Genomic DNA, 23,014 nt, shown 5'->3' with positions numbered 1-23,014 from the left:
GTGGCATCAGGTTAGTAGCCTGAAATCAGCTATGGTAGGAGAGCATTTACACTGTAGACGTTGGCAAATGTTACAAATCAGGTTTTTGTTTGTTGAGAGAGAGAGAGAGGGAGGGAGTGTTAAACATTGATTGGCACCCAGCACACATCCCTGACTGTCCAAGGGACCAGTTTCACATCATCTGCCCCAATCATCTTTAGAAACCAGTTCTGACCGTTTTGTTACAGGTTATAGGATCTTTGGGAAAATAAGTCATTTGGGAGCAGATAAGAAGGTGTTAGTGGATGTTGAGAGCCTGGCTTTGGAGACCCCACTAAATGAGGAGTGCATATTTCATGTGGGTTTTGGTGGTCACTAACGCCTGGCTATGACACAAAAGAGTAGTCCCAGAAACAAATGGCCGGGTCTATTAGGTGATAATTCTGGAACTTGGAATGGCTGAATTAATGCTTGGAACTTCCCAGGAAGACACTCTGCCTGGACCCTGTAGCCGTATTGTACATGCCATCTGTGTGGCTCCTAGGTGGAGCCTTTTCTCCAAGTCCTGAGTAAGGAGAACTGTTTAGGGTCATTCCAGATCTACTTCAGTATGAATTGACTTTGAAGAAGTGCAGCTATTAAAAGGGGCTGGCCAAAAGTGCAACTGTTAAGTATATGGGACAGAAGAAGGAACTGTGTGGAAGGCATTTATAAACTCCCCAGGGTTTGAAAGCTTGTCTGGAGTGATCTTAAAGAAAGAGCAATCCACAAAACAAGGCTGCACCTGGGCTGGGGTTTCAGGCTGGTCTATACTTCTGGGGTCACAGCTGTCCAAACCCAGCTCACCATCATTCATCAGTAGGACCAACTGAGTCCACAGTCCCCCTCCAGATTCTTCAGGAGAGGGGGTGGGTGTGGGCTGGCATCTTTGTTTTATATTTTTGATCCCCAAGTGAGTGGATGATCAGCTAGTTTTGACAACCATTACATCCTAATGAATAATCTCTCTTTTAAAGTGTGTTGACACATCATTTGTGTTTCAATGGCCCTAAGTGGCTTTAGAGGAAAGCCGGTTAATCTTCTGATCTGAGGAAAACCAGCTACTGTTCATTCTTGGAGGAATAAACAGAAATGTGCTGTGCTTTTAATCTTCAAATTAGCACCATTGGCGACTAGCAATTATCAGCACTTCTCAGCGGGGGTGTTTACCCTCCTCTCCCAGGCAACTGGAGGAAGGGGGTGGTAACTCTAATCCAGGCTGGGCTTTGGGGGACAGCATTGAGCTAGAGGCAGAGCTGGAAGGCCTGAAAATGGGGGGGTGGGGAGAGGGGACAAAAGGCAGTGCCTTGTGCAGAGAGCAGCTGGGGACCTACAAGGGACAGCCCAAACCAAAGATGGCCATGTAGAGAAACCAAGTGCTATGTGAAGGGCTTCCAATGGAGGGCAGCAAGATGGAGCCCATGGGTTTGGGAGAATGAAGAGAAAAACTATCTGGCCAGGTAGTGGGAGGGCCTTTTTCAGAGTCTCTATTATGGGCTGACACCACACATAATTCTAGAGGAGGCTCCTTTCCCACCTGTTCCAAAGCCAATCTTCATTTCTTTCAGTTGTTACCAAGCTTGGCTGCCCATCAGAATCTCATCCTTTTATAGGGGCAACTCCTGCTCAGCTCCAGCCAGTTGTTGCCAAGCAGGATTGCCTTGCAGGCCAAAGAAATATGTCTCTGAGTAGATGCAGCCCCAGAGCTGCCAGTTTGAAAACTCATACGTGCTCAGATTTCCAGAATGGGACCTCCATTAACTAAGAGCTCTGCAGGGTTTCTCGGCACTGCTGGCACTTTGAACTGGATAACTTTTGATCATGGAGGGCTGTGCTGTGCCTTGTAGGACGTTTAGCAGCAGACATGCCCAGGAGCACCGTGCCAGTTGTGACAATCAAAACTGTCTCCAGATATTGCCAAATGTCCCCTCAAGGGATGAGAATGTGGCAAAATCGCCCCCAGTTGAGAACCACTGGGCTAGGAAAGTAACAGAATGTAGGTCTTCTAGCTCCTAACTTCAGCTCGTGCCCCTCTGTCTTCCCACCAACTGCACCAAGCACTGCTTCTCAGGCCCAGGAGGCCCAGTCATTTACGAGCCCTCAGTGTCAGGGAGCACTGAACCCGTGCCCGAGATTCTTTTTCAAAAATCTCTCCCTCTCCTGCTCCTGTTCCGCATTCTCTCTCCCTGCTGCCTCTCTCTCTCTCTCTGCACCCTTTTCCTCCTCCTTCCCTCCCTCTCCCTTTGTTTCCCTCTCTCTCCCGACAGCTCTACCCAGTCCCCTTTCTGTGTGGGGTACATCACATGCCCTTTAAACATCCAGTAGTATGAAAGCTCCGTAAGTCCTGTCCTGTTCACAGCTACAGGCACAGCAGCTAGATCAGTACCTGGTACAGAGTGAGTGCTCAATGTTTGTTGAACGAATGAATGGGTGGCCTCTCCCTTCACTCCTACTCCCCCCAAACCTAGAGCGGACATGAGAAATGATAGCAGACATGGGAAATGATAGCAGACATGGGAAATGATAGCGGACATGGGAAATGATAGCGGACATGGGAAATGATAGCGGACATGGGAAATGATAGCAGACATGGGAAATGATAGCAGACATGGGAAATGATCATCCGATCACTGAGAGGATGAGAAGCTACACCTGGTTCTCCACGGCAAGGCTGGGCAGGCTGTTTTACAAGGATGCCTGTGCAGTCACTTTCCAAAGAATGAAGCCCCATCGGGTGTCAGTTTCCTGATCCTTTTTTTTTTTTTTCCTTTATGCAAGACATAAAGAGTATCTCATTAGGTATTTAAATCAGATTAACAGCCATTGTTACCAGACTTCTGCTCAGCCTGCATTATGTTTCTCATAGGGTAACCCCACGGGAGCGAATTGCTTTTTATGGGAGGGGTACAATGGGCACATATAGGGAGGGAAGAAAGGGCTCTGTTTGACAAGGCTGGTGAATTTTGCATTTTTACTTGGCGTCTAAGTCTGAAGGGGGAGAATAGCAGCCTGCACTTAGCTGGCTCTGAGGGGAGGCACCACCTGGCGATGGTGGGGAGTGGCCTGTGACCTCCTAAGAGAAGAATGGTGTTTCATCAGCCTGGCTTCCGGGAGCCCTGATTTACAGAGGTCATTCAGATGTCAGCAGAGCAGGGATTTGTGGGCAGCAGGAGAGGACTCGAGGGGCAACAAAAGCAGGATGACACCTGCCCCCATGCAGGGTGCAAATTGTATTTCTCTGTCAACATTGGCTAGTTACAGCTCTGCTATTGATTCTGAATCTGACAAAGTCACAGAGGGCGGACCCCCTACCTCCACTTTCCCCAGCACATTAAAACAAACATGAAATACAGCCTTCCCCTTCTTTCCACAATTATACTCTTGTCCTGCTCTTACCAAGACACTTTATTAAAAGTTATAGATATTTCAAAAAACAGTTTAATGTAGCTACCAAAGGGGGAAAAAAAGGTAAAAGACAATGCAGCTTTTAGACTAGAGCTTGAAAATCAAAGCTTTAGCAAAAGTAGACAAGCAAAAATGCTGATAGAACCCTGTCGTTAGTCATGATATTGGTCTCTGAGCTTCCTGGCAGCCTTGGCAAAAAGGTAAATATGGCAGGTTATGTGTTTGTGTTTAGGTATAAAGAAAACCACAAGTTCTTTATATGTTTTTTTTGAGCTAAGTTCTGAGAGGTATTTATCATATATATACTATACAATAGGAAATATCTTACACAATGTTTTTCCAGCAAATGTAGAAGTCCTTTTGATATAGTTCTTTCTTGCTTTGGCAATTGGCAAAAGTTAAAGGATAACACGAAAATCTAATTAAGTAAATGAACTTTGCAAAGACTGAGCCAGTGTTATCCAGGGTATTTCAGGCCTTAAAATTTTTTTTTTAATAGCAGTTGTTTGGTTAAGTCTAAGCGAATCCTCTCTTCTAACCAGTAGCTAATATTTGGGATGCAGCTGGCTGAGAACAGAATTTTTTTTCCTGGCTGATCCACCAGAAAACTTTATTCTAGTTCACTATTAACAGAGCTCAGAGGTACAAGGGGGCAGGCAGCTCCTACGAGAAGCAAAGCCTTTTCATCTCTCGCTGCCACCTTCTAAGCTGGCTCTTCTGCGTCTGATTTCATTTCCTGCGCATCAGGAGTTCACAATCTTATTTTAACCCCAGCACCATTCCAGAACAATAGATCCTGTTTGGTTAGTCTTTGTGTATAGCAAACCACCCCAGAAATTCATGGCTTAAAACAACAACCATTCACTGGCTCACTGGCTGCCTCTGCAATAAGGCAGCTTGTCTCTGCTGTACGATGTCAGCTAGGATCATTCATGTGTTTGCAATCTACTGGTGGTTGAAGTATCCAACATGGCCTCACTCATGTGTGTAGGGCCTCAGTGGGTGGCCTAAATGACTGGGAACTCCCTGGACCACTCATCCTCTAGGAGGCTGGCTCCAGCTTCCTTACTTAGGGTAGCAAGAGAGTGAAAGCAGAAGCTGCAAGGGCTTCTAAAGCCTAGGCCTGGAATTTGCACAGGGTCCCTCTAGCTGCATCCTGTTGTCCCAGGGTCAGCTGAGATTCGGTGTGCAAAGCAGCCACCCAGGATGTGAACTCATTGAGGTGGGATTCATGGGAGATCATTTGGTGGCAATTACCCACAGCCCTGTCCCATCAACACCTCAGTAACAGTGGTCCCCATGGGCAGTGATTCTCACCTGGGGGATGGGGAAGGAGACCAGGGAACAGGTGTGTCCTCCCCACGGGCAGGGAGGGGGGTCATTTGGTACTAGCCCAGTTCTCATTCCAAGTTCTGTGCACTCAGCCGCTTAACGGCCACCATCAAAAGCCCAAATATCAGGCTTTAGGAGCTCTACTTAAAATTTCAAAAAGGATATATGAAGAGTGGACCTTTGAAGTGATGAAACAGTAAGTATTTTAAGAGGCCTCCTGGCAACCACACTTGAAGACCTTGTAAGCGTGGGGTACGCTGAGCTACACCACTGTACTGCCAACCTCCTGCCATTTGTGAGGCAGCGGCCTCCCCAGGCCTCCCCAGTCAGGGGCGCCAACAGGAGAGCATGAGGTCGTTTTCTTATTGGATAGAGTGAGATGCACTGCGTGTTGCTGGTGACCCAAAAGTCAGCTGAATTTTCTCCAGGCTGGATGAGAACGCCTGACAGCCCTCACTGAACCCAGCTTCAGACAAGGGTCACACTATTTAAAAGGGTGAATTGAATGACAGCAAAAGGCATGTGCTCACCACTTCTGCAGAAGCTGAAAGCTGAAGGGCTATATAGCAAAGACACCGGATAACAGAATCAGGGGGAAAAACATTTTTACTTCAGAGAAACATTGTAAATCTTTAAAAAGATTGGATTTAAGGGGAGCAAATGAAAGATCCTGTTTTGGCTCAGAGCACAGGAGTACACGCATGCACACACACAAGCATCCATGAAGAGATGGGATGGAGGAGGCCTGACTTAGCAGCACCATGCGAAAAGAACCTGCTAATTGTGTGTGTCTAGTAAGGTCAGTTTGTGTCAAAAGTAGGCAGAGTTAATGTGACCTTAAGCTATGAAGATATTGATGGGTGTATGGATTCTAGATTAAGGGAGGTGATTAGTTCCCTCTATTCTATATAGCTCAGTTTACTCCAAAAAAAAAAAAAAAAAAAAAGGCCAATTTCTAGCTTCATAATTTAAAAGTGTTACAGAAAAACTAACATATTTAGAGAGAAGCGCAACACGATAAAAGAACTTGGACTCACAAGATATGAGGAAATACAAGGAGGAACTGAAGACATTTGACCTAGAGAAATTCTTAGCAAGGTCTTAAGGATGGTCTTCAGCTCTAAAGCGTTGCCAAGTGGAAAAGGGACTTGATCTGCCTTCTATGGCCCCCAAATAAGTCTTGGACCAATGAGTGGAAGGTTGAGGGACTGTGGCATTTGGAGGGTAAAAAGAAAACGAACATCTAATAGCTGGAATAGATTGCATAGAGTTCTCTGTCATCGCAGGGGCTGGATGATCACTCATCGGGATACACAGAGGGCATTCAAACCTTAGATGGGTAACTGGTTCAAAATGAACTTTCAAATCCTGTCTAACTCTGAGGTCTTGGGATTTACAGGAACTTGCCCAAGGTCACAGAGTGAGGTAGTAGCTGTCCAGCACAAAAGTTTCCTTCCTCCCTCTCAGCATGTTTCCCTCGGATTCACAGTCTCCTCATCTCCTTGATGATTAACTCAAGCAGTGGTGCACAAAGCAGCCTAGGGACCACAGCTTACCCACCCATCCAGAGTTATTTGTTTGGCCAGCATCATGTGGTAAAAGACTTGAAATCACTATCTGTAGGAAGGCACACCAACTCCGGCTCCATGCTCCATTGCCTTCCCTGGGCGTGAGGCCACTGCACACATTTGTATCTCCTGGCCCCTGTGGCCTTGCTTCTTGCACACTTTGGACCTAGGGGCAGGGCAGAGCAGGAAGAGGTGGTCCTGGACCAGAGCATATGAAGAGGGCTTTGTCAGCCAGAGATGGATCCCCCAATTTCTAGGAACAGTCAGCTCCCCCATCTCTTACAACTCCCAGTATGGTGGAAACTACGAAAAGGAGAGAAAGTGCTATGCACTTTTCACACATGTCAGTCCCATTTAATCCTCAAAACAACCATATTAGATTCCTAGGGCTGCAAAGTACAAAGTACCACAGACTGGGTGACTTAACATAAATTGATTACCTCACAGTCCTGGAGGCTAGAAGTCCAAAATCAAGGTGCTCCCTCTACAGGTGGTAGGGCGGGATCTGTTCCAGGCCTCCTCCCAGCTACTGGTACCCTCAGATGTGGCTTGGCTGCTAGATGGCCATCTCCTCCTTGTGTCTCTCCACACTGTCTTCCTTCTGTGTATGTCTGTCTCTGTGTCCAAATCTCCCCCTTTTATAAGAACACCAATCATATTAGATTAGGACCTAATGACCTATCTTAACTTCGTTAAATCTGTAAAGATTCTATTTCCAAATAAGGTTGTATTCTGAGGTCTGGGGGTTATTAGACTTCAGCATATCCTTTGTGGGGAAACAATTCAATCCATAACAGTCCACCCTCCGATCCCCGCCAGTTCGTGTCCTTCCCATGTGCAAAATACATGCACTCCATCTGAACATCCCCATGGACATCAAGAACTGGTTTAGTAACAGGTCACAATGATAATACACGGAAAGCAGAATTAAAATGCAGTGTTTGCCGTGTTTTTTTTTTAATATATAAATTTATTTATTTATTTATTTCTGGCTGCGTTGGGTCTTCATTGCTGCACGTGGGCTTTCTCTAGTTGCGGCGATCGGGGGCTATTCTTCATTATGGTGCGCGGGCTTCTCATTGCGGTGGCTTCTCTTGTTGCAGAGCACGGGCTCTAGGCACACGGACTTCAGTAGTTGTGGCATGTGGGCTCTGTAGTTGTGGCTTGCGGGCTCTAGAGAGCAGACTCAGGTGTTGTGGCGCACGGGCTTAGTTGCTCTGCGGCATGTGGGATCTTCCCGGACCAGGGTTCGCACCCATGTCCCCTGTGTTGGCAGGCAGATTCTTAACCACTGCACCACCAGGGAAGTCCAAAATGCAGTGTTGTTGACTCCGAAAGCTGTCCTCTTTCTACTACACTGTGCTTCTGCCATGAAGTGCACCTACCATGTGCCAGGAACTGTGCCAGCTGCCTCATGCCCTTTTCTCACTCCTAGTGGTCTGCCTGTCTGGCAAGGCCCCAGACTGGGCACCAAGGGACACGCAGGGCTCAGCCCAGGTGGGTCTGTCCCAGGGCCTGGGAGTGGGCAGGCTGGGAAGATGGGAGGAGGGGCGATTGGAAATTAAGTCCTGGGGATGTGCTGTGGAGGTGGGTGAATGTGGCCCACTCAGGCCATCATCTGGGGAGAAGGGGGGCGCATAGGGTGTTGCCTGAGCTGCTAAGGAAAACACAGTGAATGTGGCGGCTCAGGCCCTGTTCCGCTGCTGCAGGCCCCATATACAGTTATGAAGAGGCAGGGGAATCAGATGCTTAGCCAGGCCCAGAGACAGCCAGCAACAAACCAATGCCAGCCACTTTCATAGACACAGCTCTTGGTCATCCACTTCCTGGAAAGGTGGAGGTCCAGGCGAGGAGTGGGTCCCGGGCTATGGTCTTTGCAAATGGAGCTTTCTCGGGATTAGGGAAGGACTGGTGGAGAGCACTGAGGAAGAAGGAAGTCCCTGAACAGATGAGAAGAATGGGGCTTTTGAGGTCATTAGAACTGGCTTGAACTGAACTCCCACTCACAAGCTGCATGGCATTGGGCAAATTGATCAACCCTTCTGAGCTGCATTTTCCCAGGGGCTTGTTGTGAAGATTAAATGCACCATGTGTGTGAGGCACGTGACCCTCTTTGTGTTGCTGGGTTCAATAAATACTGTTTTTGCCTCTATTTTTTTCTTTTTACATCTAGAAATTTCTCAGCTATTATTTTTTTTTGTTTTTTTTGAATTTTTGAATTTTATTTATTTTTTTATACAACAGGTTCTTATTAGTCATCAGTTTTATACACAACAGTGTATACATGTCAATCCCAATCTCCCAATTCATCCCACCCCCACCCCCACCCCCCCACGGCTTTCCCCCCTTGCTGTCCATATGTTTGTTCTCTACATCTGTGTCTCAATTTCTGCCCTGCAAACCGATTCATCTGTACCATTTTTCTAGGCTCCACATATATGCGTTAATATACGGTATTTGTTTTTCTCCTTCTGACTTACTTCACTCTGTATGACAGTCTCTAGATCCATATCCACGTCTTAACAAATGACCCACTTTCATTCCTTTTTATGGCTGAGTAATATTCCATTATATGTATGTACCACATCTTCTTTATCCATTTGTCTGTCGATGGGCATTTAGGTTGCTTCCGTGACCTGGCTATTGTAAATAGTGCTGCAATGAACATTGGGGTGCATGTGTCTTTTTGAATTATGGTTTTCTCTGGGTATATGCCCAGTAGTGGGATTGCTAGTTCATATGGTAATTCTATTTTTAGTTTTTTAAGGAACCTCCATACTGTTCTCCATAGTGCCTGTATCCATTTACATTCCCACCAGCAGTGCAAGAGGGTTCCCTTTGCTCCACACCCTCTCCAGCATTTGTTGTTTGTAGATTTTCTGATGATGCCCATTCTAACTGGTGTGAGGTGATACCTCATTGTAGTTTTGATTTGCATTTCTCTAATAATTAGTGATGTTGAGCAGCTTTTCATGTGCTTCTTGGCCATCTGTATGTCTTCTTTGGAGAAATGTCTATTTAGGGCTTCTGCCCATTTTTGGATTGGGTTGTTTGCTTTTTTAATATTGAGCTGCATGAGCTGTTTATATATTTTGGAGATTAATCCTTTGTCCATTGATTTGTTTGCAAATATTTTCTCCCATTCTGAGGGCTGTCTTTTCGTCTTGTTTATGGTTTCCTTTGCTGTGCAAAAGCTTTAAAGTTTCATGAGGTCCCATTTGTTTATTTTTGTTTTTATTTCCATTTCTCTAGGAGGTGGATCAAAAAAGATCTTGCTGTGATTTATGGCAAAGAGTGTTCTTCCTCTGTTTTCCTCTAAGAGTTTTATAGTGTCCGGTCTTACATTTAGGTCTCTAATCCATTTTGAGTTTATTTTTGTGTATGGTGTCAGGGAGTGTTCTAATTTCATTCCTTTACATGTAGCTGTCCAGTTTTCCCAGCACCACTTATTGAAGAGACTGTCTTTTTACATTGTATATCCTTGCCTCCTTTGTCATAGATTAGTTGACCATAGGTGTGTGGGTTTATCTCTGGGCTTTCTATCTTGTTCCATTGATCTATCTTTCTGTTTTTGTGCCAGTACCATATTGTCTTGATGACTGTAGCTGTGTAGTATAGTCTGAAGTCAGGGAGTCTGATTCCTCCAGCTCTGATTTTTCCCCTCAAGACTGCTTTGGCTATTAGGGTCTTTGGTGTCTCCATGGAAATTTTAAGATTTTTTGTTCTAGTTCTGTAAAAAATGCCATTGGTAATGTGATAGGGATTGCATTGAATCTGTAGATTGCTTTGGGTAGTATAGTCATTCTCACAATATTGAGTCTTCCAATCCAAGAACATGGTATATATCTCCATCTGTTGGTATCATCTTTAATTTCTTTCATCAGTGTCTTATAGTTTTCTGCATACAGGTCTTCTTTCTCCCTAGGTAGATTTATTCCTAGGTGTTTTATTCTTTTTGTTGCAATGGTAAATGGGAGTGTTTCCTTAATTTCTCTTTCAGATTTTTCATCATTAGTGTATAGGAATGCAAGAGATTTCTGTACATTACTTTTGTATCCTGCAACTTCACCAAATTCATTGATTAGCTCTAGTAGTTTTCTGGTGGCATCTTTAGGATTCTCTATGTATAGTATCATGTCATCTGCAAACAGTGACAGTTTTACTTCTTCTTTTCCAATTTGTATTCCTTTTATTTCTTTTTCTTCTCTGATTGCCATGGCTAGGACTTCCAAAACTATGTTGAATAATAGTGGCGAGAGTGGACATCCTTGTCTTGTTCCTGGTCTTAGAGGAAATGCTTTCAGTTTTTCACCATTGAGAATGATGTTTGCTGTGGGTTTGTCGTATATGGCCTTTATTATGTTGAGGTAGTTTCCCTCTATGCCCACTTTCTGGAGAGTTTTTATCATAAATGGGTGTTGAATTTTGTCAAAAGCTTTTTCTGCATCTATTGAGATGATCATATGGTTTTTATTCTTCAATTTGTTAATATGGTGTATCACATTGATTGATTTGTGTATATTGAAGAATCCTTGCAACCCTGGGATAAATCCCACTTGATTGTGGTGTATGATCCTTTTAATGTGTTGTTGGATTCTGTTTGCCAGTATTTTGTTGAGGATTTTTGCATCTATATTCATCAGTGATATTGGTCTGTAATTTTCTTTTTGGTAGTATCTTTGTCTGGTTTTGGTATCAGGGTGATGGTGGCCTCATAGAATGAGTTTGGGAGTGTTCCTTCCTCTGCAGTTTTTTGGAAGAGTTTGAGAAGGATGGGTGTTAGCTCTTCTCTAAATGTTTGATAGAATTCACCTGTGAAGCCATCTGGTCCTGGACTTTTGTTTGTTGGAAGATTTTTTAATCACAGTTTCAATTTCAGTGCTTGTGATGGGTCTGTTTATATTTTCTATTTCTTCATGGTTCAGTCTCGGAAGGTTGTGCTTTTCTAAGAATTTGTCCATTTCTTCCAGGTTGTCCATTTTATTGGCATAGAGTTGCTTGTAGTAGTCTCTTAGGATGCTTTGTATTTCTGCAGTGTCTGTTGTAACTTCTCCTTTTTCCTTTCTACTTTTATTGATTTGAGTCCTCTCCCTCTTTTTCTTGATGAGTCTGGCTAATGGTTTATCAATTTTGTTTATCTTCTCAAAGAACAAGCTTTTAGTTTTATTGATCTTTGCTATTGTTTTCTTTGTTTCTATTTCATTTATTTCCGCTCTGGTCTTTATGATTTCTTTCCTTCTGCTAACTTTGGGTTTTGTTTGTTCTTTCTGTAGTTCCTTTAGGTGTAAGGTTAGATTGTTTATTTGAGATTTTTCTTGTTTCTTGACGTAGGCTTTTATAGCTATAAACTTCCCTCTTAGAACTGCTTTTGCTGCATCCCATAGGTTTTGGATCATCGTGTTTTCATTGTCATTTGTCTCTAGGTATTTTTTGATTTCCTCTTTGATTTCTTCAGTGATCTCTTGGTTATTTAGTAACATATTGTTTAGTTTCCATGTGTTCGTGTTTTTTTACATTCTTTTCCCTGTAATTGATTTCTAATCTCATAGCATTGTGGTCAGAAAAGATGCTTGATATGATTTCAATTTTCTTAAATTTACTGAGGCTTGATTTGTGTCCCAAGATGTGATCTATCCTGGAGAATGTTCTGTGCGCACTTGAGAAGAAAGTGTAATCTGATGTTTTTGGATGGAATGTCCTATAAATATCAATTTAAAATATCTGATCTATTGTGTCATTTAAAGCTTCTGTTTCCTTATTTATTTTCATTTTGGATGATCTGTCCATTGGTGTAAGTGAGGAGTTAAAGTCCCCCACTATTATTGTGTTACTGTCGATTTCCTCTTTTATAGCTGTTAGCAGTTGCCTTATGTATTGAGGTGCTCCTATGTTGGGTGCATATATATTTATAATTGTTCTATCTTCTTCTTGGATTGATCCCTTGATCATCATGTAGTGTCCTTCCTTGTCTCTTGTAACATTCTTTATTTTAAAGTCTATTTTATCTCATATGAGTATTGCTACTCCAGCTTTCTTTTGATTTCCATTTGCATGGAATATCTTTTTCCATCCCCTCACTTTCAGTCTGCATGTGTCCCTAGGTCTGAAGTGGGTCTCTTGTAGACAGCATATAGATGGGTCTTGTTTTTGTATCCATTCAACAAGCCTGTGTCTTTTGGTTTGAGCATTTAATCCATTCACATTTAAGGTAATTATTGCTAGGTATGTTCTTATGACAATTTTCTTAATTGTTTTGGGTTTGTTTTTGTAGGTCCTTTTCTTCTCTTGTGTTTCCCACTTAGAGAAATTCCTTTAGCATTTGTTGTAGAGCTGGTTTGTTGGTGCTGAATTCTCTTAGCTTTTGCTTGTCTGTAAAGCTTTTGATTACTCCATCGAATCTGAATGAGATCCTTGCCGGGTAGAGTAATCTTGGCTGTAGTTTCTTCCTTTTCATCACTTTAAGTATATCATGCCACTCCCTTCTGGCTTGTAGAGTTTCTGCTGAGAAATCAGCTGTTAACCTTATGGGAGTTCCCTTGTATGTTATTTGTTGTCTTTCCCTTGCTGCTTTCAATAATTTTTCTTTGTCTTTAATTTTTGCCAATTTGATTACTATTTGTCTCAACGTGTTTCTCCTTGGGTTTATCCTGTATGGGACTCACTGCACTTCCTGGACTTGGGTGGCTATTTCCTTTCCCATGTTAGGGAAGTTTTCGACTATAATCTCTTCAAATATTTTCTCGGGTGCTTTCTCTCTCTCTTCTCCTTCTGGGACCCATATAATGCGAATGTTGTTGCGTTTAATGTTGTCCCAGAGGTCTCTTAGGCTGTCTTCATTTCTTTTCATTCTTTTCTCTTTATTCTGTTCTGCAGCAGTGAATTCCAGCATTCTGTCTTCCAGGTCACTTATCCATTCTTCTGCCTCAGTTTTTCTGCTATTGATTCCTTCTAGTGTAGTTTTCATTTCAGTTATTGTATTGTTCATCTCTGTTTGTTTGTTCTTTAATTCTTCTAGGTCTTTGTTAAACATTTCTTGCATCTTCTCGATCTTTGCCTCCATTCTTTTTCCGAGGTCCTGGATCATCTTCACTATCATTATTCTGAATTCTTTTTCTGGAAGATTGCTATCTCCACTTCCTTTAGTTGTTTTTCTGGGGTTTTATCTTGTTCCTTCATCTGGTACATAGCCCTCTGCCTTTTCATATCATCTGTGTTCCTGTGAATGTGGTTTTTGTTCCACAGGCAGCAGGATTGTAGTTCTTGTTGCTTCTGCTGTCTGCCCTCTGGTGGATGAGGCTATCTAAGAGGCTTGTACAAGTTTCCTGATGGGAGGAACTGGTGGTGGGTAGAGCTGACTGTTGCTCTGGTGGGCAGAGCTCAGTAAAACTTTAATCCGCTTGACTGCTGATGGGTGGGGCTGGGTTCCCTCCCTTCTGGTTGTTTGGCCTGAGGCAACCCAACACTGGAGCCTACCTGGGCTCTTTGGTGGGGCTCATGGCCGACTCTGGGAGGGCTCACGCCAAGGAGTACTTCCCAGAACTTCTGCTGCCAGTGTCCTTGTCCCCACGGTGAGCCACAGCCACCCCCTGCCTCTGCAGGAGGCCCTCTAACACTAGCAGGTAGGTCTGGTTTGGTCTCTTATGGGTCACTGCTCCTTCCCCTGGGTCCCGATGCGCACACTATTTTGTGTGTGCCCTCCAAGAGTGGAGTCTGTGTTTCCCCCAGTCCTGTTGAAGTCCTGCAATCAAATCGCACTAGCCTTCAGAGTCTGATTCTCTAGGAAATCCTCCTCCTGTTGCCGGACCCCCCAGGTTGGGAAGCCTGACATGGGGCTCAGAACCTTCACTCCAGTGGGTGGACTTCTGTGGTATTAGTGTTCTCCAGTCTGTGAGTCACCCACCCAGCCATTATGGGATTTGATTTTACTGTGATTGCACCCCTCCTACCATCTCATTGTGGCTTCTCCTTTGTCTTTGGATGTGGGGTATCTTTTCTGGTGAGTTCCAGTGTCTTCCTGTCGATGATTGTCCAGCAGCTAGTTGTGATTCTGGTGTTCTCACAAGAGGGAGTGAGAGCATGTCCTTCTACTCCGTCATCTTGGTTCAGGGCCTTTGCCTCTATTTTTCCCTTCAAAGCTGAGCTGGGAAATGCCAAGGAAGACCTGTGGAGGGGCCTGGCTCCTCTTGCCTCTCCTTGGGGGTCAGCTCACCCTGAAAGTGTGAATGTGTTAATTGCCCCTGCCCTCAGTGTGCTAACGGTGCATTTTCTCCCTCACAGAGGAGCTGAAGGAGAAGCTGTCAGAGTACGTGGACAAGGTGAACGGCCAGAAGCCAGGCTTCATCAAGGTCGTGCGGCACAGCAAGCAGGAAGGCCTTATCCGCTCCAGGGTCAGTGGTTGGAGGGCCGCCACTGCCCCCGTAGTGGCACTCTTTGATGCCCACGTGGAGTTCAACGTGGGCTGGTAAGTGCCCATCGGGAGCTGAGGAGGATGAGTCCCAATGTGTTCCCGGGACTTTGGCTCAAATGGGTGCAAAGCCTGCTGAGATCTCAGTCATGATGGAGGAAAGGAGAGATCTGGGCATATGGGTGACCAGGCCACAGGGCTGGCCCTTCAAGGTAGGGGAGGGTCAGGGATCAACAGGTCTACACACAGTGTCTCAAGTGTTGGTGGCATCAGGTGTGACTCAGGCTGGTGTGGTCCTCTAGGAGACGTGATGGGAGAGAGGGGTAAATGCTAAGGGCAAAGTGAGAGTTCCAGCCCAGCTAAGGACCAGGCTGCGACCCCCGGGAAATGGAGAGCTGGACCAGACACAAGGCAGAAGCCCAACCCCAAAGACAGGAACAGGACCGAGGGGGCAAAGGGAGCCAAGGTGACTTGATGTTGTAACAGGTGCTCTGGGTTCCCCCAGATGCCAGGCCAGAGGTAGCACAGAACCCCAGATTCTTTCTACTCGTAAAACTAGGTCTAGAAAATCTTTCTTTCTCTGTCCAGGGCTGCTCAGGTGCTGGGTGGGGCAAGGCCTCAGTGGCTTCAGCCAAGCAGGGACAGGGCACCTGACGCCAGCATCCCTGCAGGCTGGAGGACGTTCTATGACCCACTGTGTGTGGCTTTGCAGAGAGCCTGGGCCTAGGGGGCCCAGGTGCTGGGGATGGCCGAGTGTACCACCCTGACCACTATGCATGATGGCACTGGGGTCTGCTGTCCCCCCCTAGACTCCAGGTGCCACCCTCTGCCTCCCTGGAGTGGGGTGAGGTGGGCCTTTTAGCAGGAAGGGGCAGCGGGCACGCACACAGCAGGACCGGGTGGAGGCATACTTTTACACAGCAGGCCCGAATTAAGGCTGTAATGCAGCCATTTTTTATAGGTGAAGTCACTGCTTGCCATTTGTGACTATTTAAAAAGCATTTTCACTGGATTTATGGCCAGAAGAGGAGAGGGACACTTGCTATTTCAAGCTGATTTGAATAAACAATTGTGCAACAAATGCATTTTTAATGAGAAGCTTATCATTCCCGTCTGCAAACATTTTACTCGCCGGGTGCCCACAGGGGTTCCGGGCTCCGTGGAAGCCAGACCCCCCCCACCTCTCCTTGGGCAGTGGGGACACGTGGGGTGCGGATGTCTTGTCTGGAAGGACCGAAGCAGCATCACACGATGGGTGGAGTAGGTTTGTTCTCAACTCCGTGTCTCTGCCATCCTCATCTGCCTTTTCCTCCTGGTTGATGCACTGCATTTTAGCAAAATCAAAGCCCAAGTTGAAAGCTTCGCATGGAACCTCAGATCTGTTCCTTTCTTCTTTCTTAAGTCTTGATTTCTTTTTTTTTCTAATGGAAAAAAGGAAATCAAGCAGACACCAGGATCTGAGGCACTAAGAATCTGTCAGCTCAGCCTGGGACATGCTGAAGGAGGGGTCAGGCTTCTTGCTAGCCCGGAAGTATGGGGGTGGGAGACCGAACAGGAACTCTTTCCCAGGAGGCAGAGCAGCTCTCCCCTGGAGGAGACGGCCAGGAGTTCCTTCCTCCTTCTGTGGGGGAAGGAGCTTCAGAAGGTGCCCGTCTCCCCTCTCTCCCTCCCCCCTGCCCAGGGCTGAACCCGTGCTCACCCGCATTAAGGAGAACCGGAAACGGATCATCTCGCCATCCTTTGACAACATCAAATACGACAACTTTGAGATAGAAGAGTACCCGCTGGCTGCTCAGGGCTTTGATTGGGAGCTGTGGTGCCGCTACCTAAACCCCCCTAAGGCCTGGTGGAAACTGGAGAACTCCACGGCCCCAATCAGGTAAAGCATTCTTACCTGGGGTCTCTCTGTCTTGTCTTCCAGGCAAGGGCTCCCCTCCCAGCCTGACCCTTGTTTCCCAAACTCCAGCCGCATCGACAAGTGACCTTCAGTCATAGTTTACAGCCTTTGACGATCCCTTTGAAAAGAGCTGTGGCACCCAGAATCTATTCAGAGCCTCAGGGTTACTCATTTCAGCACATCGCTCTGGGACACTTGCTGGGCGCCAACTGCTGTGCTGGGGATACAGAGTGATCAAGACTCGATTCCTGCCCCCAAAAGCCTGGAGTCTAGTGAAAGCAGAGAAAATAATTGGAATAAAATAAGTGGAATAACAAATTATTCCCCATGCTGGTGGAAAGTGCATGGAAATTGGGGAGAATTCTTTTCGGAGCGTGTAGCATTCGCACTTGTTTTTTTTTAAGGGCAAGTAGGAGATTGCGAGGTTGGGGCAGGGACACTCATATTCAAAGGAGAAGAGTGAGTTCATGGACACAGAGGAAGTTCAAAGGGACCGGAAGGAAGGAGGACAGTGAGGGGGGAGCCCCAGGCAATGAGGCCCGAGGGTCAGAGAGGCAAGACCAGACGCCACGGCACCGTGCACGCCTCTGGCTGATGTTTGAGCTTATCCTGTAGGACTCAGACAAAAGTGGCTTCAAACTGCCATTCAAAGATCCCACACTCTTTCTGCCTTTGCTGCTGCCTTCAGAGACACCCAAGTGACTCCTCTATGTGGCCTCTATTTTATGGGTCAGGACTCCTGAAACAGCCATCCCCGCCAGCCCTTATTTCTATCTGGTTAATCACAGATCAGGTGCCTTTATGCACCCTGCAAAGTCCTGACCGTTAAACACACAGATGGCATCAGAAAGTGGCCTAGGGGACAGTTCCTGGAATGAAAGAGGAGATTACAAACTGTTGTTGCTTTGTATTACGTGAGGGAGAAAGATTATGAAAAATTTAATTGAAAGTGAGAGATTACTATCTAAGATGGCATTTTTCCTTGCCAGAAGAAAAAAACTGTATTCATGTTTACAACAGGATGGAAGAGAACCTCACCTAGCTTTCCTGCGGTTGTCTCTGTCACCTGTCTGTTAGGCCTCTGCCACACTTATGTTGTTAAATATTTGCTGGGAGGTCGCTGTGTACAAGGGCCTTTTACACACATGATCTCATCTGCTCTTCCTCATAACCCGATGACAGCTCACTGTGTCATTCCCGTTTTACAAGATGAGGAAAGCAAGACTGACAAAGGGGAATGCCCCTGCCAAAGGCTCCAGTAAGTGCAGCCAGGATCCAAACCCAGATCAGCTAGATTCCGTACCTAGGGTCATCCTCCTAGGCGCCCACTGTTGAGCTCGGAACTGGTGTGGCTGAATTCTACCCCCAGGTCTGTTGACTGCTATTGGAGGGAAATATGCCATGACACAATGAGCGGTCTTGCAGAAGACTGCACTGGTATTAGCTGCTTCTGTTCTGGGCATCGCTAAATGTATCAGCCTGGACTTAATCAGTAAACCCACATTCTAGGTCCTTGACAGAGAATATCATCTCAGCCTCAAATATTCCATCACCTAATTTTTATCAAAATCCTAACCGAGAGAAATTATATTAATGGAAGATTTTGAAAGAACGTTCTTGGTTTATACCTGGATGAAGACAGCCCCACAGAAAGCTTGGGTTATACAAGTGTATCTTGCCCACCTTGGAGCTGTGCTTTAGTGCTTTACCCCCACATGATGTAAGCTATAAAAAGAGCCCAGAGATATCTTCTGTTGCGTTCTAAAGGGGTGGCTTTAAGATTGTTGTCCACTACATCCCAAAGTGACCCCTTTAAGAAGACTGACATGAGACATTTCTTTCAAACTGAAAGGCTTGCTATTCCTGAGGAATTAGTATGACATTTCTACATGGGAACTTTAAATCTTACTTCTAAGACCATGTGTGTTCATTTTCACCTTGGCCCCCAGGAAACTCAGGATCAACTTTGTGGGTCTACTTTAAGAATCATGAAAGAAGACACATGCATTCTAACCAGCCTCTAATTTTTGGTGGAATTTTAGTCTTTTCAGACATTTATCTATTTTTTTCAATGTATTTTACATTCTCTTGTAAGCTATTTCTAACGATTCTGGGAATGAGGCAAGATATAAATCAGAAATACCTTCAGGCTGAGTAGGTCCACTTAATACCCTAACCAGTTAATAAGTATGAAGACTGAAGGGGCCTGTGCTCTTCTCAGGTACTGTTTTAGATTCTGTTCTTTCCCTGACTGGGTCTGGCCGTTTAGGGAAGGCCCCCTACTCTGTATCCCGGAATGCCCTGCCCTGCTCAACATTTGAGATATGGGGATATATGTATATGTATAACTGATTCACTTTGTTATAAAGCAGAAACTAACACACCATGGTAAAGCACTTATACTCCAATAAAGATGTTAAACAAAACAAAACAAAACAAAAAACACACATTTCAGTAACATCGAGGAAAAGGCTGAGAGTCCACTCTGCAGGGCTGATGTTTTAAAACCACCATGCATTTAGAGGGGGGATTCTCTGGGCTTCTTCAGTGTGCAAGTGCATCTTTTAAAATGACCTTCTGAGTACCAATTATGTCCCAGAGGTTTTCAAGTACTTTACATTATTTAATTTAACCCTTGTGAGGTTATAGTTGATTCTATTTCATAGATCTGGAATCAGAGGCTCAGAGAGTCTAGGGAACTTCTTTCAGAGATGTACAGGCAGAATGGGGAACCTTTCCCCTAGCACTCACCTCTAAAGCCAGGTCACACGTCCCCCCACCAGAGTAGGAACTCAGCCTAAAGGAGCGGTGGCTTGAGGGGGATTGACTGTCCTGGATGCCTGCGGTCTGTGGAAGCTCAGGCCATTCAGAATAAAAGGCTGTAATTTGAAAGCAGGAGGGGCAGGGACCCCAAGGCACCAGTCTCTGCCCAAGCAGCCTCCTGCATCAGCATTCTCCAAAGAAACGGCCTGCAAAATAGCTGTTTCTCCACCTTGATGAGATTCCAATTTCAAAGATGGGTCCATTTGCATTTGAGTGACAGTTTTCTCAACACTCAGGATTCTTCATTTCTCCCTTTCTTTCTCTTCCCCTCCAATTCCTCAGCCACCAGCTGATAAAATGCTACGCAAGGGCTAGAAGCAATAGCAGCGTGCAGTGGAACAATTCAGAGTAATTTGTGTAAGATGATGCTCTCAGCAGAGAAGCAGCCCACATGCGCTCGTGCTGATTCACCTAATGTGAATCTCTCCTCGTGGCGTTCTGCATCGGGTGTCTGTACACAGCCATGAGTCCCGCGCTCACACTCGCTAAGGAAAGGCCTTGCACTTCTGGACCCACAAGCTGTTGACGTGTTACTCCAGCCTAAGACCCCTGCTGAATTCCAACCCAGACCAGCTAGCTAGGCCCTGCCTGTTAGATATCTCCCCCTATTGACCCACAGTCACTTTAAGATCAGTTTTCCCAGCATGGACTCCCTCTTCCTTCTGAAACCAGCTTCTTCTCTATCCCCCCTATTGATGGGTGGTCCCCGCTCCACCATCACCGAAGCAGAACGCCAGCTGGCATCCAGATTCCTCCCCCTCTCTCATCTTCATAGTTCATCTGTTTCAAAGTTCTGCTGCTTTTACCTCAAAATATGTCTTCAAATAATCTCTGTCTCCGGTCCTGGTACTCTGGTCCAGGTCTTCATCATTGCCCATCTGGATATAGCAACAAGCTTCCCAACTGGATTCCTCGATTTCTACCCAATCTCCTCCAATCAATCACCCCACAGCTGCCTGAGTATTCTTTTTCCAAACACAGATCTGCTTATACCACTGTCTGCTTAAAATTCTTCTTTGACACTCATTTACCTACAGATAAAATCCAAATGATTTACCATGCTATCCAAAGCCCCAACTCATCTCTCTAAAGGGACCAAGGTGAAGGGTGGGAAAGTTGGTGTGGGTGCCCGGGTAGAAACGAAAGCTGGCTATGCAGTCCAGAGTGCAGGGGTCAGGGCAGCCCGAGATACAGTCATGCAGTCTAGACTGGTAGGCTGAGCACTACTTCTCTGGGCTAACATACATGCAAGCACCACCAGAAGTGATGGCTGGTCCCAGGACACAAGCTGTCTCCCACTGCCCTGATGAAACAACCTCCCTGGAATAGCTGGTGAGGGTGGACCCAGGAGGGCCACTCGGAGAGCAAGGCCCACACCAGTTCTGGCAGCAAACGAAGGGAGAGGACCAGATCCTCCTGGCAGGAAGGCAGCACTACTCTTACGTCTCTGGCGGCCCCCATGAGACAGCCCCTCTGCTGACCACTGGCCATCTCCCCATGCCCTGCAGGAGCCCTGCCCTCATTGGCTGCTTCATTGTGGACCGGCAGTACTTCCAGGAGATCGGCTTACTGGATGAAGGCATGGAGGTCTACGGAGGCGAGAACGTCGAGCTGGGGATCAGGGTGAGCAGGGTTCCTCACCCGTGGGGCTTGGCTCAGCTCCCCAGAGGGTGAACGAGTCCAGGAGTGGAGAAATGGGGCTCAGGGTTGAGGGTGGTGGACTGATTCTGGATGTCCAGTCCCTAACCTTGGTCCACGTGTATGTGATCAGGGCTGGTGGGGATGGGATAGAGACACAGGTTGGGACCTATAGAATTTTTAGGAAGAAAAGAACATCAGAAACTACTTTGGCTGGGGTGGGGACATGGGAGAGTTGAGCTCCCAAATCAAGGGTGACATCTTGGCTAAAATCAAACACAGACTTCTCAGGGGTGAGCAAAGGGGTGCTCCAGGAAGGGGCTGCTGAACAGGAGGGACCCTCAGAGTCGCTTCCTTATACTGTCACCTCCCTTTGGGATTTCTCACTCTGTTATTCTCCATCTCCTCCACAGTGGCCAACAGAACCTTCCTAAAGACTTTGTCAAGAGAGGGCAACAGAGAAATAAACTCACGGGGAATAAACAGCAAAACACAGCCAGGCTCACTCCATGTGGGTTTCTGACCCACCACGTGTTGGTTAGACCCTCAGGCCCGTACATGCCTCACACCACTTTCCAGAGATATCCGCCACCCTGCCCCAAGGTGCAGGGCCCTTTGCAGTTATCAACGTGCGGTGTGAATCCACACCAGGTACAATTTAATTTCTCATCCTACAGGAACATTTCCAAGGCTCTGGCCCCTTTCCCTGGGCCCATGAAAAGACAACTCCCAAATGAGCCCCATCCCCATGACTGAGGGACACATTAGGTCCCTTGGCAGGTGACAGAAATGTGATCATGGATACAAGGAAGGACCTCGTCCACTACAGGGAAGCCCACCCCTTTGTCTAGGCTGTGGTCCTAGCCTCATGGAAAAACCAGCATGCAAGCTGTGCTTGTCCTCACAATGGCCCCCACTGTCCTCTCCACAGGGCTCTCTAAGCAGCCTGGCACACCATGCGCTACAGGCTCGCCAGCCCTTGTACCTGCCGGTGTTCATGGCAGTCATCTGAGATGTTCCCCCTCGCTGCCTGCCCTCCATGCGGTCCACCCGGCATCTGCCTGGTTCCCACTAGTGACCCCCATTCTTGCCCCTTTGGCCTTAGTGTCTGTATCTGGCGTCTCTTGTTCCTAATCTTTGGTGTCTTCTCAAGGACTCCAGCTTGAATACACCCTCCTTACCTCCTATCTCCAACCCACTGGGCAGTCAGCTGGCCCTGGACAGTCCTCGCCCTGCCCTGAGGGGAGACTGGGCACCTCCCATGAGCATCTCACAATACCTCCAGTAGCCTGGCAGGCAGTGTGGGCCTGACTCGTCACCCAGACTTAATACTAGGGCTTTGAGGTCTGGCGGCAGGAGCAGCTTGCCTGAAGCCGAGCTTAGGAAACACTTCCAGACACCTGTATTCGCTGAAACCCAGAGAAATCTCTTTGGAGACCGTCAAGATGCATGGGCTTATTGGGGAGCTAATATATTCATAGAGGACAGAGCCTGCATAATCACCCTCACTTCTCCGCTCTCCCTACACTGGTCATTTATTCACCATTTGCGTCCTCACCATCTCATTTCCGCACATTCCTGGATAAATGCTTGCCCCCAGATATAATATTTTTTACTAGGAGCTGCTGCTGGGAATTGGCTGAGCGGGCAGGACTGCCTCTAGTCACTTACGTTCTCTGGGTAAAAATGTCCAGGAATGGAGAAAGGAATTAGATTTGTGAACTGTGCTTCCAGCACATATGTGAGTCAATCACGGAGTGGTGGGAGACTCCTGGCTTTTCCTTGCCTAGATTATAAAGCTGCTCTGGAGTGTGGGCCTGGGTGAGGCTTTCAAATACTTGTTTAAAATTTGGGGGTTTGATGCTTGGGGTGTAAAATATAGTATAAAATGTTGCCTGGCTTTTTTTTCTCTGTCTCTTCCCTCCCATT

At 46.3% G+C, this 23,014-nt stretch overlaps 1 protein-coding gene across 3 annotated transcripts in view; it reads left to right on the top strand.

Moving 5' to 3' along the window:
- GALNT18 (polypeptide N-acetylgalactosaminyltransferase 18) overlaps nucleotides 1–23,014 on the top strand; it is a 339,857-nt gene that overhangs the window by 228,438 nt on the left and 88,405 nt on the right. For all 3 annotated transcript variants that reach the window (XM_059931141.1, XM_059931140.1, XM_059931139.1), the window contains exons 4-6: nucleotides 14,601–14,784; nucleotides 16,409–16,606; nucleotides 20,956–21,070. In XM_059931141.1, the coding sequence (XP_059787124.1) occupies nucleotides 14,601–14,784; nucleotides 16,409–16,606; nucleotides 20,956–21,070 (497 nt within the window). The remainder of the gene's footprint in view (nucleotides 1–14,600; nucleotides 14,785–16,408; nucleotides 16,607–20,955; nucleotides 21,071–23,014) is intronic.

The sequence above is a fragment of the Balaenoptera ricei genome, chromosome 8 (genome assembly GCF_028023285.1).
Source record: "Balaenoptera ricei isolate mBalRic1 chromosome 8, mBalRic1.hap2, whole genome shotgun sequence".
Lineage (NCBI taxonomy): Eukaryota > Metazoa > Chordata > Mammalia > Artiodactyla > Balaenopteridae > Balaenoptera > Balaenoptera ricei.
This window is presented reverse-complemented; position numbering and strand designations above follow the sequence as displayed.